Source organism: Meleagris gallopavo, chromosome 17 (genome assembly GCF_000146605.3).
Source record: "Meleagris gallopavo isolate NT-WF06-2002-E0010 breed Aviagen turkey brand Nicholas breeding stock chromosome 17, Turkey_5.1, whole genome shotgun sequence".
Classification (NCBI taxonomy): domain Eukaryota; kingdom Metazoa; phylum Chordata; class Aves; order Galliformes; family Phasianidae; genus Meleagris; species Meleagris gallopavo.
In genome coordinates this window covers 11,042,668-11,056,070 of record NC_015027.2, presented here as the reverse complement: position 1 = coordinate 11,056,070, position 13,403 = coordinate 11,042,668, and the positions used below count along the sequence as shown (strand labels likewise).

At 49.9% G+C, this 13,403-nt stretch overlaps 1 protein-coding gene across 1 annotated transcript; it reads right to left on the bottom strand.

Moving 5' to 3' along the window:
* Positions 1-731: 731 nt before the first annotated feature.
* On the bottom strand, positions 732-13,397 carry LOC104913598 (RNA-binding protein Musashi homolog 1-like). Its single transcript, XM_019621172.2, has 5 exons — positions 13,305-13,397; positions 13,107-13,191; positions 8,695-8,736; positions 6,962-7,054; positions 732-831 (listed from the first exon to the last, which is right to left on the bottom strand). The coding sequence occupies exons 1-5, from the start codon at positions 13,331-13,333 to the stop codon at positions 805-807; spliced, it is 276 nt and encodes a 91-aa protein (XP_019476717.1). The 5' UTR covers positions 13,334-13,397; the 3' UTR covers positions 732-804.
* Between the last annotated feature and the right edge of the window lie 6 nt (positions 13,398-13,403).

The following is a 13,403-nucleotide window of genomic DNA, read 5'->3' as shown; positions in this document are numbered from 1 at the left end:
AGCGCGCGGTTCACAGACGGCCCGCGTTCGTTGCTGTAAGGTGCGGGATCAGTGTGTGACCGAGCTGTACTTGGACAAAGGCTTTCTCGCTGGGTGAATCGTCCTTCTCCTCCTCCCTCCCGCCCTTAAATAAATATTTGTTTCAACTCTTTAAACACAGCCAAAGCAGCAGATCTCTTTACTAGAAAGCTGCTGAGCTCCGGGACCAAGGCTCTCCCAAGGAACTCTTCGGCTTGTTGGTCCGGCTGCAGCTGCCCAGCAGCTGAGGGCACAAGTTGAAGGTCTGCTAACTGCGGGCCACGGATGGGAGGGTGCGTCCTGGGTGGGTGCCACCACGAGGGTCAGGCAGGGAGAAGAAAGAAGGGCACAGCTCTCTGGGTACCTCCTGAGGAACTGCACCGCAGGAGATCAGGCTGTGAGAGGCACGCGGCAGTAGGAGTGTAGGTACCACATCCCTGAACCTTACCCCAAAGGTAACATCACCACTCTCTTCAGCTTTGGAAACCAAATGGAAGCAGAAGAAAGGCTTCGGCTCAGTGAGGGGTAACATACAGCAAATTGAAACACGTACATGTATATTGCCCCTAGAGAGGAGTCTCTCCTCATCCTGCAGGGATTTGGCATCGCTGCAGGTGGGCAGCAAGAGATGGAGAGGCCCTTCTTGCACCAGCACAAAGACAGGTTTCACAAAGAGAACCTCCGCCAAAGCAGCCAAAACATCCAGGTGCCCAGACAGGAGACGTACCAAAACAGAACGGTGTACAATCCCTCTTGGCCAAAAGGCCAGTCCCATTCTACTATCTCTCAGTCTTCTGAGACAGTCATAGGTCTCTGCAAAAGAGGAAGTTGATGACAGTCTCAGGTTTAAAAAAAAAAAAAAGAAATTTCCTGCACAGATTTGATGACAAATGTTGGGTGCATTTCCATACAGGCAAGTCTTGAAGAAAGTTGTAAATATTCAAGCAAATGTTTTGCAGAGACAGGTGCCTTCTACCTGAACTGCTGACCGGTCCTAGAAGAAACCATGGCAACATACTGGCAAAAAGGTAAAAGAGTAATAGCTGGTGAGGCAGCTTCAACATGGAAAACATAAACCAAATGATCTAGAAACCACTCAGCCAAGGGAGGGCATTAGCAACCAGAGAGGTTCTCCTGGCTGCTCAGCAGGGCAGTTTGATTCTGCTGATTCTAAGGAGGAGACAGCACCAACCCAGAGCCTAACTCCATGGAGCAGCATGCTGCACCCACATGGCACCAGGCTCTCCTCTTTTCTTACTCTTTTCTGCAGAACAGTTCTCCAAACTCTGGGAATGAGACTGAGCCAATCGAGCCCGCTCCGTGCCACAGGTGAGCAGGCAGCCTATCCAGGTGTTCTTTCCTGCTCTCACACCGTACTGCAGGCACCTGGCAAATATCAAATGAACCACCGAAGACCTGAATGACCATTAGTGCTCCAGCATTTTTGGCTATCTGCCTACCAGATGCGGTGCACAGAGTACCCTTTGTTCCAGAGGCTTTGTTACCACCAGCCAAACTGCCTACTGCCACAAGAGAGGTGATCAGATTCCCCTTCTCCTCCCCTCCCCATCTGTTCATTGCAACCCTGTTACGTGTGAGAATTTGCATAAGTTGCCCTCTGATCTGTGGAAGAAAATCCAAAATCCAGTTTGGAAATCCATAGCAGGTTGACAAGTAGCTTTGATCCCCGAAATTTCCAGAGAATGGCAGATTAAAGATTAATTAATTAAACCGCCTCCCAATCCAAAGTGAGGGAAATCACGTCTACCACATGTGCAGGAAACTTTCTTTCCTTTAAAGAAACTCTCTATCAGTACCTAAAGGTTCTCCAATTAGTCAGCAGGAAAACTCATTTAACATATCCAAGCCAAGCACACCATTTTTCTGGCAGGTGTACATGAATATGTATTTACGATAGACACACAAACTGTCATTAAAACCAGTTCACAGTGGTTTTTCTCTTGGTCAGGACAGTAGTAGAGCTTTCGCCTGAGTGACATCTCAGAATCTGTCTTAAGCAAACGGTCCAGAATTTAGACCGAGTATTAGATGGCAACCTAAAGGTCAGAATCATACTCTGACCTCAGCAGATTTTTTTTTCTTGCTTGCTTCCAGGATATTTTTAGAGAGACAGCAGGTCTCTCTCTGGGCACGATCTGCCTTACTGACAAGCTGAGGTTTCACGAGCAGCTCATCCAAATGTGCAGATCACCTGCAAGCCTAGGGAGGGATGCAGACTGTCTTCAAGTACTTTTCAAGCACTCTTGGAGCCACAACTGATTAGTGAGTCATGCAGAACCCTCTTTGTGAATAAATTTTTTGCACTTGTTCCTCACTCAATGCAAAACCACAAGAAAGCCACCAAGCACAAGACTGTGGCCCAGGCTCCCATTCCTCCCAGTACCTCTACATTTCTAGTTTCTGAAAGGAACAACGTCTCTACCAATGACAAATAAAAGCCAGCTTGCACCAAGAGGGGAGGTCCACATTGCCCAACACACCCAAGGCATCAATAGCAACCACTCTGAGAAGAACATACAGCCAAAGGAAAGACATGATAGACCCCAGAATTTTCCCTCAGCTTCCAGTCATTTGTGATTCAGGGATTTCCCAAACTTGAAAGGATGTCTGTGTATTGAAAAGGCTTCCACAAACTTGTCCAATCATTTGGGAATCTACATAAATTTTATCAACAATATTCTGGGGCAAAGGTTTCACAGTGACAAAAAAATAGACCTTATTTGTTTTGAGCCTCTTACCTTGACATTTATTCAACCCTCTCTACCCCAAAAGCTCATCAAATCAACCTTTGACAAAGAAAGATGGTATGAGGTTGTTTTGTTTTTTTCCCAGTTATTATTTGAAATAAAGTAACCTTGCCTACAAGCTCTGAGACCAAACAGTCCAAAGAAGTTACTCTGATGGGCAATCTCCTTTCCCCCTGAAAAAAAAAGAATCAGAACAACAGATTCCCACAGGTTGAAGTAGAAAAGGAGGAAGCTGGGACTTGAGCTCCAGAAGCATCCTCATACACGCTGAGCAAGACAGAGAACCAGCTATTAGCTATGCCTGAGGTGCTACTTACAAGATATCTTCCTCCTTTCTTTCTGTTTCAGGTTTCAGAGAGGGTGGTACCCTGAATCTAAAGAGGCTGTTGAAATACTTCCTTGTGAAGTCTCAAGATCTCCAACGCTCTCCAACTTGAGCCAAGACATTTGGCTACCCATACTGTGAATGTAATTCTCCGGACTTCTACAGTTGAAAAAATCTTGTCCTTTAGAAAGTATGTCCATGGACTCAGCTCACACCTCAGAGATGCAGGTTTTGGAGCCAGAAGTGTTTCCTAGAGATCCCACTATGTTTAAAGCCCAAGCAGCTGCACCTGGCAAACAAAAGCCATCTTGAGAGGCACTTCTCAGTCTCTCTCCCTGCACTAAAACAAAACAAACCGGAAAAAAAGAAAAAAAAAAGAACAAGAAAGACCACTTCATTTTTTTTCCCTCATGAAAACATTCAACCCATATTTTTCATTCATGGTTTTGAGGGAAAAAGAAAGTATTTTTTCTAAGCAGAGAAACTCTCATATTGTATTTGGAATCACCTTTTTTTTTTTCCTGTCAAAACCAAGTACTCTGATACAAAGAGTTGGGGTGCTACCCTATCCATCTCTCCCTTTATCAGTATTGCTCAGGGATTTCCTTCTCACACTTCTTCATTTTTCCTTTGTCACTTTTATTTTACAACACTCGGAGAAGATTTTGGACTTGGCAAGGAAAGAAACCAAAACAAAAATAGGACAGTTGGGAGAAATGCCAAAACAGAGATGGCAGTCCTGGGAATTTTGTGGGATTTTTTTTTTAATGGAAAAGCATTTCATTTTGAAACCAATCAAACTTCCATTATTTTTCCTGCTAGTGAACACTAGAGACTCCAAGTGCTGCTTCTTATCCAAAATACACCAATACCAACTAAACTAGCTTGGTGGACTGACAAGATGCAATTCACGCATTTGGACAACAGAACATGATCATAATCTCATTTGACCTTGTCTGTATTGCAGGCCGTAGAACTTCCTCTCATAAAGCATGCTTTCTGGCTAGACTAGAATGTATTTTTCAAAAAGCACCTGTCCTGATGCAAAGGTTTCAAGGTGGCAAGTCTTAGGCCTGCAGTCTCAGGATTACTGGGAAGACAACCTCCAGCAGCCTGAACAGAGGATGACCTCTCTCTGAAGCCAAATCCACACCGAACCAGCCATTGAAGACTGACTACAGCTCACCCCCAGGAGCCTGGTAGCTTGGTTTTGCAGAATCAAGACAGCACGTCTCCCATTTCTACCCCTTCCAGAATCTAACCGCTCTCCAACAGGAGGAAAGAAGAGAGATTTTTCTCCCTGTCTGATCCCGGAAAAACAGGAGGTCACTCAGAAGATGAGGGAACACAAAGCCAGTCCTCCAAGAAGGGCATCCTTAACAGCTCCTGTTCAGACAGTCACAGTCCAATCCCAAATGACTTGAACAGTTCTTTTTTTTTTCCAGAGAGGCTTTATAAGATGACATGACTGAAGCTTCACCTCTCACTTGGAGGTGTCTTAAATTAAGGAGATGAACGACCACAAGGGCAGGTGCGGTGTATACCTTTAAAGAAGGGATCTTAAGGAACCTCTGAAAGCTATGAGGCCTCAGAGTATCCTAACAAACACCAGAAGAGCCTTTGCACCAAAATCATGTTCTTCATAATAATAATGACTCACATCTGAAATTGCAGCAACAGGCTTTTCTTTGCCCTAGAAACCAGAAAGGCACATTCTGAGCCCGGAACCCCAGCTCTGATGGCCACAGAGGCTTTCCTCTGAAATGTGTTTCCACTGATCCCACAAAACAGCTCTACAGAACTACCAACTGCAGAGAATTTCTCGAGAAACAGTTTTCCTGGCCTTTGATGAATTATTTGAGGCATGGCCTAGAAGATAGTTAAAGGCCAGGAAGCACACTTTACACCAGAGCTCTGATGAACCTCCTCAGCTCATACAGCCAGATGAGTCAGAAAACTGCCCCAAAAACAGACAGTTAATGTGACCAGCCCTGACCTCTCCCCACAGAAACTCCCAAGAGAAGAGGCCAGCTGCATTGGCCTCATGCAGACTTTGAGCACCGGATGTCATCCAGGATGCTGGTTCTTCAGCAATGAATCACACTGAACTATGCAGAACTCTCCCCTGCCCAGACCCAGGAAAACAATCTGACACAACCAGTTCTTGCCAGTCTCCTGGTGTCAGGACACCTTTCAACACACGACCGTTGAACAAGAGGAACACAGGAGGATAACACTCCAAAAGAACTGGAAAGTTCTTCTGAAACTAGAACAACAGAATGTAACTGCTTGTAAATTGAGTGCTAGGTGATACACCTTCTGCTTCAAATTAACAGAGGTACAGTTAAGGTTAAAAGGGGATTATGGCCAAGAAATTTTGGTTTCCTATCGAACACATCCAGCAGCAGCAGCACAGAAACACATGGAGCTAACAGACTTCAGATGACAGATAAATGGACAACACCACCTTTAGTGGAGCCCTTCAGTGACACCATGTGAAAGTTCCCAGGGACACAACGGAGCTTGCTTATTTCTAACAGAAAATAAAAATCATATAGCACTTACGAACAGCAAATGTGAGGACTTCTGATGACTTTTGCCATTACCACTCCCTTAGGGCTGAACAGAAACACTAAGAAGTTCCACTTTGCAGCCATGACAACATCCCAGAACACGCACAGATTTGGCTTTCAAAGCTGAGTAAAGGTGAACTAACTGAACTAACACTCCAAATTTTCATCCCAAAAGTTCCAATTATGCAACAAAACTGATTTAAAATCTCCCTTCCTGTTCACCAACTAATGTACCTTAAAACAGCATCACCTTTTTGCATAATCTTTCAGAAGAAAATGAGTAACAAAGCCTTCATCCCTCACGCTCTTCACAGCTCCACATCCAGGGTGTAATCGCCAACGTCCTGGCCAGACCGCCACCCAGCAAACCACATTCTGTCTCCATGGCCAGGCAGGAAGTTCCCAACAGCTACAGAATCCAACGTTTCTCCTCCAGAGCAACAGTAAGTGCACAATGCTACTGAGCAACAGTGAAACAGTTACACTGCCCTGTCCCAGAAGTGACCACACACAGCTTCTGGCTACAGTAATCCCATCAGTTCCTAAAGCCCTTACAAATCTTGGGACCCTTCAGTCTAGTATTACTGAGTTGTTCCTGAGGACACTCACAGACTGAGCCTCGCACTGAGCCAACTCTGTTTTTACTCATGATTTGCACACCTGGCTGCCACAGAGCAAAGGCACAAACAACTTCAATCCACAGAAGCCCGCTCTCCCCTGAGCCACCAGCTGGCACAGAAGTCCCAGGCCAACACAAGGCAAAGCAATTGTGCCAGTTTTTCTTCAAACATCCAAAAACAACATCAGCACTTGCCCAAGACTCAGCAGGGAAAAGTTTCAGGACAAAAAGGCTTATTTTAATAAAAGATTACAGAAATACCAATCTTAAAAAGAGACCAAAAATCACATGTTTGATGCTGCAGCAGCCCTGGTAAGAGAGTCTGCAAATCATCCTTCAGCGTTTGAACAAACGACGAATATACAGGACCAAAATCTCATAACCAACTTCTGAATAGGAGAAAAAAAATGGAAAACCATTTCCCTTAACCTAGGTCTTAGTGACTGCAGGAACAAGCACAAGCCCTTTGTTTCAAATCTGCACAGGGCCACGGCCCCTACAAACACATTACAGCTACCTAACCTCTGTAACTGACCTTCAATTTACTTAACCCCATGCAAAAGACTTGCAGGCTCCTAATCCCGCCTCCAAAAGTTCATAAAACTCCTGCTTGCCCCAGAAGCAACAGCTTTGATCCAACACCACTCGAGAGACTTACCTTCCCAAACTGCTCAAAATACTGTTTCACATCCTCCACAGTAGTGTTCACTGACAGACCACCCACAAATATCTTCTTCGTTCGGGTCACCATCTGGAAAAGGGAAGGACAGGAATTCACCAAATAAACTGAGAGCAAGTGGAGAATGAGACTCAAAAGGCCACTAACTCACCCTCTGCTGCCAGGAGGCGGCTGCCTCTCTGCTGCAGTCGATCTCCCACCCACTCAAAGCGCCCCAAATGCCCACACCGGGCCCCACATGTGCTCTCCCCACAGCAGCTCAGTAACTCCATCTCCTTCTTGCACAGCACACTACAGCCTCTCCTCTCACCAAGCTGCTGCCTTGGCACCTCTGCATCCCAAAGAAGCAACCTCGACTTCCCCGGTCATCCAGCTCCTCCCACAGCCCTACTGCTTCACACACCCAGCCTCTTCCAGGCTCCCCTGGGGAAATATGCTCTGATTCCCCAAGCAGGAAGACAGGCTGGAGGCCCTCCAGCTCAGCCTGAGCCTCCAGAGGTAGGCTCTCCAGGCTTCACCATCCTAGCTACCTAACTGCACAGCACCCAGCCTCGAATGGGATAAGACTCATCACATACCACTGCCCAGTCACCTCCTGGTTGAATCTTGTTTGGCTTTGCAAGAAAGCAAAAAGACGACCTCTCTGCCACTTCTCGCTCATACTGCTGGGACAAGGCAACAAACTAACGTACCTTGAGAGGGGCCACTGCTGCCAGGCTGAGACACACTGACATCCTTTCAACTGGCTCTCCAGCTGCATCCTCCCCTTAGCTGCTTGGCTACACCCCTGCTCTCAGAGGAACACATGGTCCTAATTACCCCAAGGAGCATAGGGCTAATCCACAGCAATTCCCTGGCTTGGAGAGCAGCCCGTTCTAACACTAAAGCACCTTCTGTCACCAAACTGCTTAATGGAATTAACCCAATTCCTACCATGTGCTTCCTGGCTTCAGTTACTTGGGATACCTGCTCACCAATTGTTCTCCGTGCCTGATCCCCACTACTTCCCTCCAGCACCAGCCTTCTCCTCCCTCTGTGCTTCTCCACACTGCTTCTCTGCCCAGCTCCTCCTCCTGTGACAGCACACAGAATTGAGATCCTGAACTTTAAAACTCCCATCTAAGAGCAAACCTAAAAGGAGATCCAAAGCCTAATAGCAGTATCCAGCCTGCTATTGGATGCTGTTAGAAGTCTCTAGCTGCACACCTGGAAAGAGTTCCTGCAACTGTTCATTTCAATGCCAGTCTTGCAGCCAAGGCCCAATACCAAATTCCTTCTGCCTTTTCCAGTACTGAATGCACAAGGCCACTTCACAAAACGAAATCCTTCACCCCTTCCCTGCCATACACACATTCATTCACACATCTGTACACACAACCTCCTTTTCCACCTGTATCACAGCACAGCACAGCACTGTCCTGTGTCTCCTTAGGCCTGCAACTTCCAGACACTGACTGCAACTTCCAAAGGACCAGGTTCACGCTGGGCAGAGTTTATTTTACCACTTTTAACTATTGCATCCCACAGTATAACCGAGGGAGGATGCTGGTTCTTCCAGCAACATACAACCCCAGCACTGCACTGCACACCTGAAAGGAGCAGCTCCAAGCAAACCAAGAGAATGACTCTGTTGCATGCACTGGAACCCCACGCAGAGGACAAAATTCACCACCACCAGCCCTGGAGGGGCAATGTCTGCCCACAGAACCCACCTTGGGCTGTGCTCGGCGGGGGAACGCTACCTTCGGGTCAATCTGAAAGAGAAGACAAAGAAGAGGTGAACACACTTTTGTTGCCTATTTACAAACACGGCATTTCCTCCATGTGCACAGCTGTCTCCACCCACGTGGCACCTTGCTAAACACCCGAAGAATCTACCTGAAGTGCATAGGAGCAGGCTGCAGACATCTTCCCTGCTCGGTAAGGTGTAATCCATGGAGACTACAAGTCCCAGCATGCAGCAGTCTGTCTCCAGCTGAGCGCTGGCCAGACGGCACCCGAGAGCCCATCACGTGCTGGGATTAACAGGCTCGGCTGCACCCTCCTGCTCAGCCTGCCCCCGGGTGCCCTCCATCATCAGGGTCATATTAAAAGTGCTTTCTTTTGCCTTTTTGCTCTCCCTCCCCCTTCGCTCTATCTACAAGCACAGGGCTCACCTGATTAACAACAGGGTAGAAAAGAGGCAAAAAGCCCAACGTTTCACCCCAAAACCAGAGGACGACGAAATAAAAGAGCAGGCAGGCTGCTACCAGTTAAACACAGGGATCCAGAGCTGCAGACAAGCAGGGGCTGTGGCTGCAGGGCAGCGTGCTGCCCCTCTCCTGTGGGCCACACTGCACACAATGAAGCAATGCCTCCCCTCTGTGGGCCGAGCCCTCCATTGTGCTTGCTCGGCTGCTGCACAGACCTGCTGCTGGCCAAGCCGCCGGGCTCTGCACCCCATCCAGGTGCTGCTTGTTGTGCTGGAATCAGCATGGATGAGCAGCATGCAGCATGTGCCTGCGTCGGCCTCACAGCACCACAAAGCTGGGCATGCAGCTGCACACTAAACATCCATGAAGCCCGTGCTCCTCCTTCTTTATAGTCTATTTTTACAGCAACTCCTGTAAAGTTACATCACATCAGGGATGATCCAGACCTACAAATCAGCTTAAGACCTGTGGTAAAGGCAGGTCTGGCTCATCCCCGTGCTTGGATGGGCTGCAGCTGAGAGGGCAGCCCAGAGCACCATCCCACCCGCCAGCAGTTCAAACAGCCCAAAGGAAGCCGTGTTACTTCAGCCCCTCTCACTGCTTTGTTCAGATTTGCAGCCCTCCTGCTCATCCACACCGCCCTGCAGCTCGGCCTCCCCAGGCCCTTCCACCAGCCTTCCCCACCTCCATCCTGACTCACAGCCTACAACATAAATAAACTCAGCACGTAAGTAAACAGAGGCAAAAGTGAAGAGCACAAATAAACTCAAAAATAAACTTCTCTCCCCAGGCTGCAAGCGCAAGCAGATTACTGTACCCTCTGGGTGCCTCCATGGGGCATCCGAGCTGTCCCTCCCCTCCTGCACACACGCACGCCCTGCCGCTCCCTGGCCAGCACAGAAACCCACGGCGAATTCTGAGGACAGGGGACGGCAGGAGACCAGGAGGCTGATGGCAGATAATAAGCAAAAACAATAATCTACTGTCTTTTACTTCTCAGCCAGTGTCATTCAGCTCCTGCCAAGAAGATGCTTTCATACTCAGCAATGCTAAGCTCGGCCTCATTTTCTCATTACCCTGAGTGTGATCAACTGGGCAGAGATAACGCGTCCTCCTGGCTGGAGGGAGCAGGCAGTCATTGCACGAATTCTTCTGCACAAGCAGCCATTGTGCAGGTAGGGGAGGCCGGGCGCCCGGCAGAGGGGCAGCCCTGGGAACACGCAGAGGGAGCGAGCTCAGCGCCGGACTCAAGTTACTAAAACCGGGCCGCTCCTCAGCGGCTGGAGTCTAATGAAAGCAAAAGCACTGGTACCTTTTTCCCTAATTTCTGGTGTTCAAACAAACAGCCCCGGAGGAGTTGTGTTTCAGTGTCACCCACTGACGTAACAGATCCTTTTCACAAACCCAGATAGAAATCTGCTAAGAGCAAAAGCATTCAGAACTGCTCAGATTGCATTCAAAAAAACAAAACCCCATGTCAGGCTGTGGCTAGCACGAGTCACCTGAGCACAAACCGCATTCGCTTCACCCCACGAGGCACTGAGGACAGGAATCCCACTGATGCTGTGGGTACCTGACGCCGCAGGTGCTTGCGCAGCAGGCTTCTGATGCATGGCACACGGAGCAGATCCTGCACGGAGCCGGCGGTATGGGCACCCTGCAGCAGGGTAGGATAGGGAACCCCAGACCTCACCGCTGGGTCTGCTCGGTCACCGCACACCTGCGGCCGCCCTGCTTCCATCTGCCAGCACTACATCTCTCCTCCACAAAAGAACAAACCCAGAAAAAAAAAAAACCTCAGGAACGGCAACAAAGAAACGAGTCAGCGAAGCAGCACCATGGAGCCTGCTCTTCCCAGAGCACATAAAGAAGAAGCTCAAGGCAGCGGCCAGCTGCAGCTTTACAAAGTCACGCAAATCTTTTACCTTGAGACTGCAAAGCCAATTCTCATATCAAGCATTTCCATAAATAACCCCACGGGCTGCTGCAATCTAGCTTACAAACAAAGAGAAGTCTGAAAAGCACAAGGTTTCCCCGGAGATGCGGGCCAACAGCACTCGTTAGGATAGGGAGAATTGGAAAACAATGAAGCAACAAGTTGGGCAGCCACTGTCTATCAAACGCTGTTTACCAGGAGACACCAAGCCTGGAGAGAAGGCTGCCCTCTCGGGCCACCGGGCCTTTTCCTGCATAGTTTCATAAAATCCTAAATTAGGATTCAGATGAGTTTGTGTCATTTAAACCGTGACTCACAGCAGAGCCTTTCAGCAGGCAAAAGAAGGACGGAGGCTCCACGCAGCACCACAGCACCAACCGCTCACCCGGCAATCGCTGGGCAGAACACCCCAAAACATCCGACAGCTGAAAGCCAACCCAAGTGAAAAACAGAATGGATGGGGAGGAGGATCAAAGTTCCTAACAAAGGAAGGACCCTTTGGAACAGCCTCATTCTCTCTGCCACGCCAGGAAGGCGAGTGGAGCAGATGCAGCCAGGAATTTCAATGGCCGGTCCCCATGTGCCCTCTGCCACGGGGCCGTCTGCTCCCCACAGCGCCCATCCCCTTGCCGTCCCTCCCCAGCCCCACGTCGCACAGCGGAGCTGCATGGCGCAGGAGGCAGCGAGAAGAATGGAGCCTCGGGATGGCACTGTGCTCCCAGTCGGCAGAACTGCTGCTGCAGACCTCCATCCCTCGCCTTTCCAAGAGGGTCTACACTGACCGGGACTAGATGATCTGATATTGCGCTTACATGAGCTAGTGAGAGAGAAAGAAGGAAGAAAAAAAGAAAAAAAAACAAAAAAAAACAGAAGAAGACCCCTGGGTCCTCCTCAAAATACTTCACCACAAACCTCCCCAAGAGCATAGCTCCCTTTACACCACTGCTGGAAGGAGGTTTGGGAGTCCTGGGGACCCAGGCTTGGCCAGGAGGGCTGGGACAGGCTTAACCCGGAGCTGCCAGGGGGAGGAAGGACCTGTGCACATCAAAGGGAGCGAGCCAGGCAGTTTAACAGGAACAGACATAAATCTCACTGCAACCCACGCCGTAAACCCTCAGAAAGGGGGTCCTGCTCTTCCACAATAAAGGCACGGATGCCCGAGCCACGCTGCAAGTAAAGTTGAGCATTTGGACTCCTGTACGGCCCGTGCCTGGCACGGAAACACCTCCCTGCACCTCGGCACCCCCACGCAGCCCCCACCGCTTCCCATCCCTACCCTCACCTTCACCGCGGGGCAGCAACACGGAAAAGGAACCCAGGGAAAGGGAAGTCACTAAAACCATGGAGCAGGGACCTCCCACTCAGACACCTCACCCCCACCCCCCCAAAATTCGAGCCCACACATCTCTGAGCGCTGCAGCTCAGCTCCTGTGCCATACGCCACTGAAATCTCCCGCGGAGCTCAGCCGGGGGCCCTGGGGCTGCAGAGGGAGAGCAGGAGAGAGCGCTGGTGGCCCACATGGGCGGGCGCTGGCCACGCTCAGAGACAATAAAGTCTTGAACCTCCGCAACCGTTACAAAAACTTCGCCTGGGGAAAGCACCAGGGCGCGAGGAATGAATGCTCTGTGCCGAGGGGAAAGCATGGGCCGTGGGGAATGGGGCTGCCAGGAGGAGCAACCCTCGGCCCAAACACTCTCAGCACAGCGGGGCCCGGCTCACGGAGGGGCCTCTGATCAATGGGAAGAGGACGGCCGCCGCCGGGATCCGCGGATCGATGCCCGGACGTTGGGTCAGCGGTCAATAAGCGAGCATGGAGCGCGGGCAGCAGCTCCGTTACCAGCTGATAAGTGGGGTGGAGAAGGGCCCAATCAATCTCTATCGGTAATCGATAGTTTACAACCTCTAACTGGAAATCAAACACCGCAATCGATGGCTGCTCCGAGAGCAGCCGCTCCGCCGGCCAACGCACCCCTGAGATGAGAGAAGTCATCTCACCGTCTTGGAGTCCAGTTCATGTCTGGATTGGGCCAGAACCTTGTCGACGCCAGCCTGGTCCATGAACGTGACGAACCCGAAGCCCCTGAGCCCCACAGCCCGGGCAGGAGAGGGGATGCGGAGAGAAGAGAGAAAGTTGGTTAAAGTGGCGGCCGGGCCGCGGCGGGGCGAAGGGAGGAGCGGGCCCGGCCTCCTCACCTGGATCTCTTTGTCAGCGGGTCCCGCATCACCAGGCACTCTTTCACCTCGCCGAACTGGCTGAAGTACTCCCGCAGGCCCTCTGCAAACACAGCGCCC

Bases quoted from the DNA above. Each gene is read 5' to 3' on its own strand.
- LOC104913598 (XM_019621172.2), bottom strand. From the start codon at position 13,333: ATGCGGGACCCGCTGACAAAGAGATCCAG. The intron at 7,055-8,694 runs GTGGGTTCTGTG...TCCCTTTTCCAG, and splicing joins CCCGCCGAGCACAGCCCAAG to ATGGTGACCCGAACGAAGAA. The intron at 832-6,961 runs GTAAGTCTCTCG...CCTCTTTTGCAG, and splicing joins ATTTTGAGCAGTTTGGGAAG to AGACCTATGACTGTCTCAGA.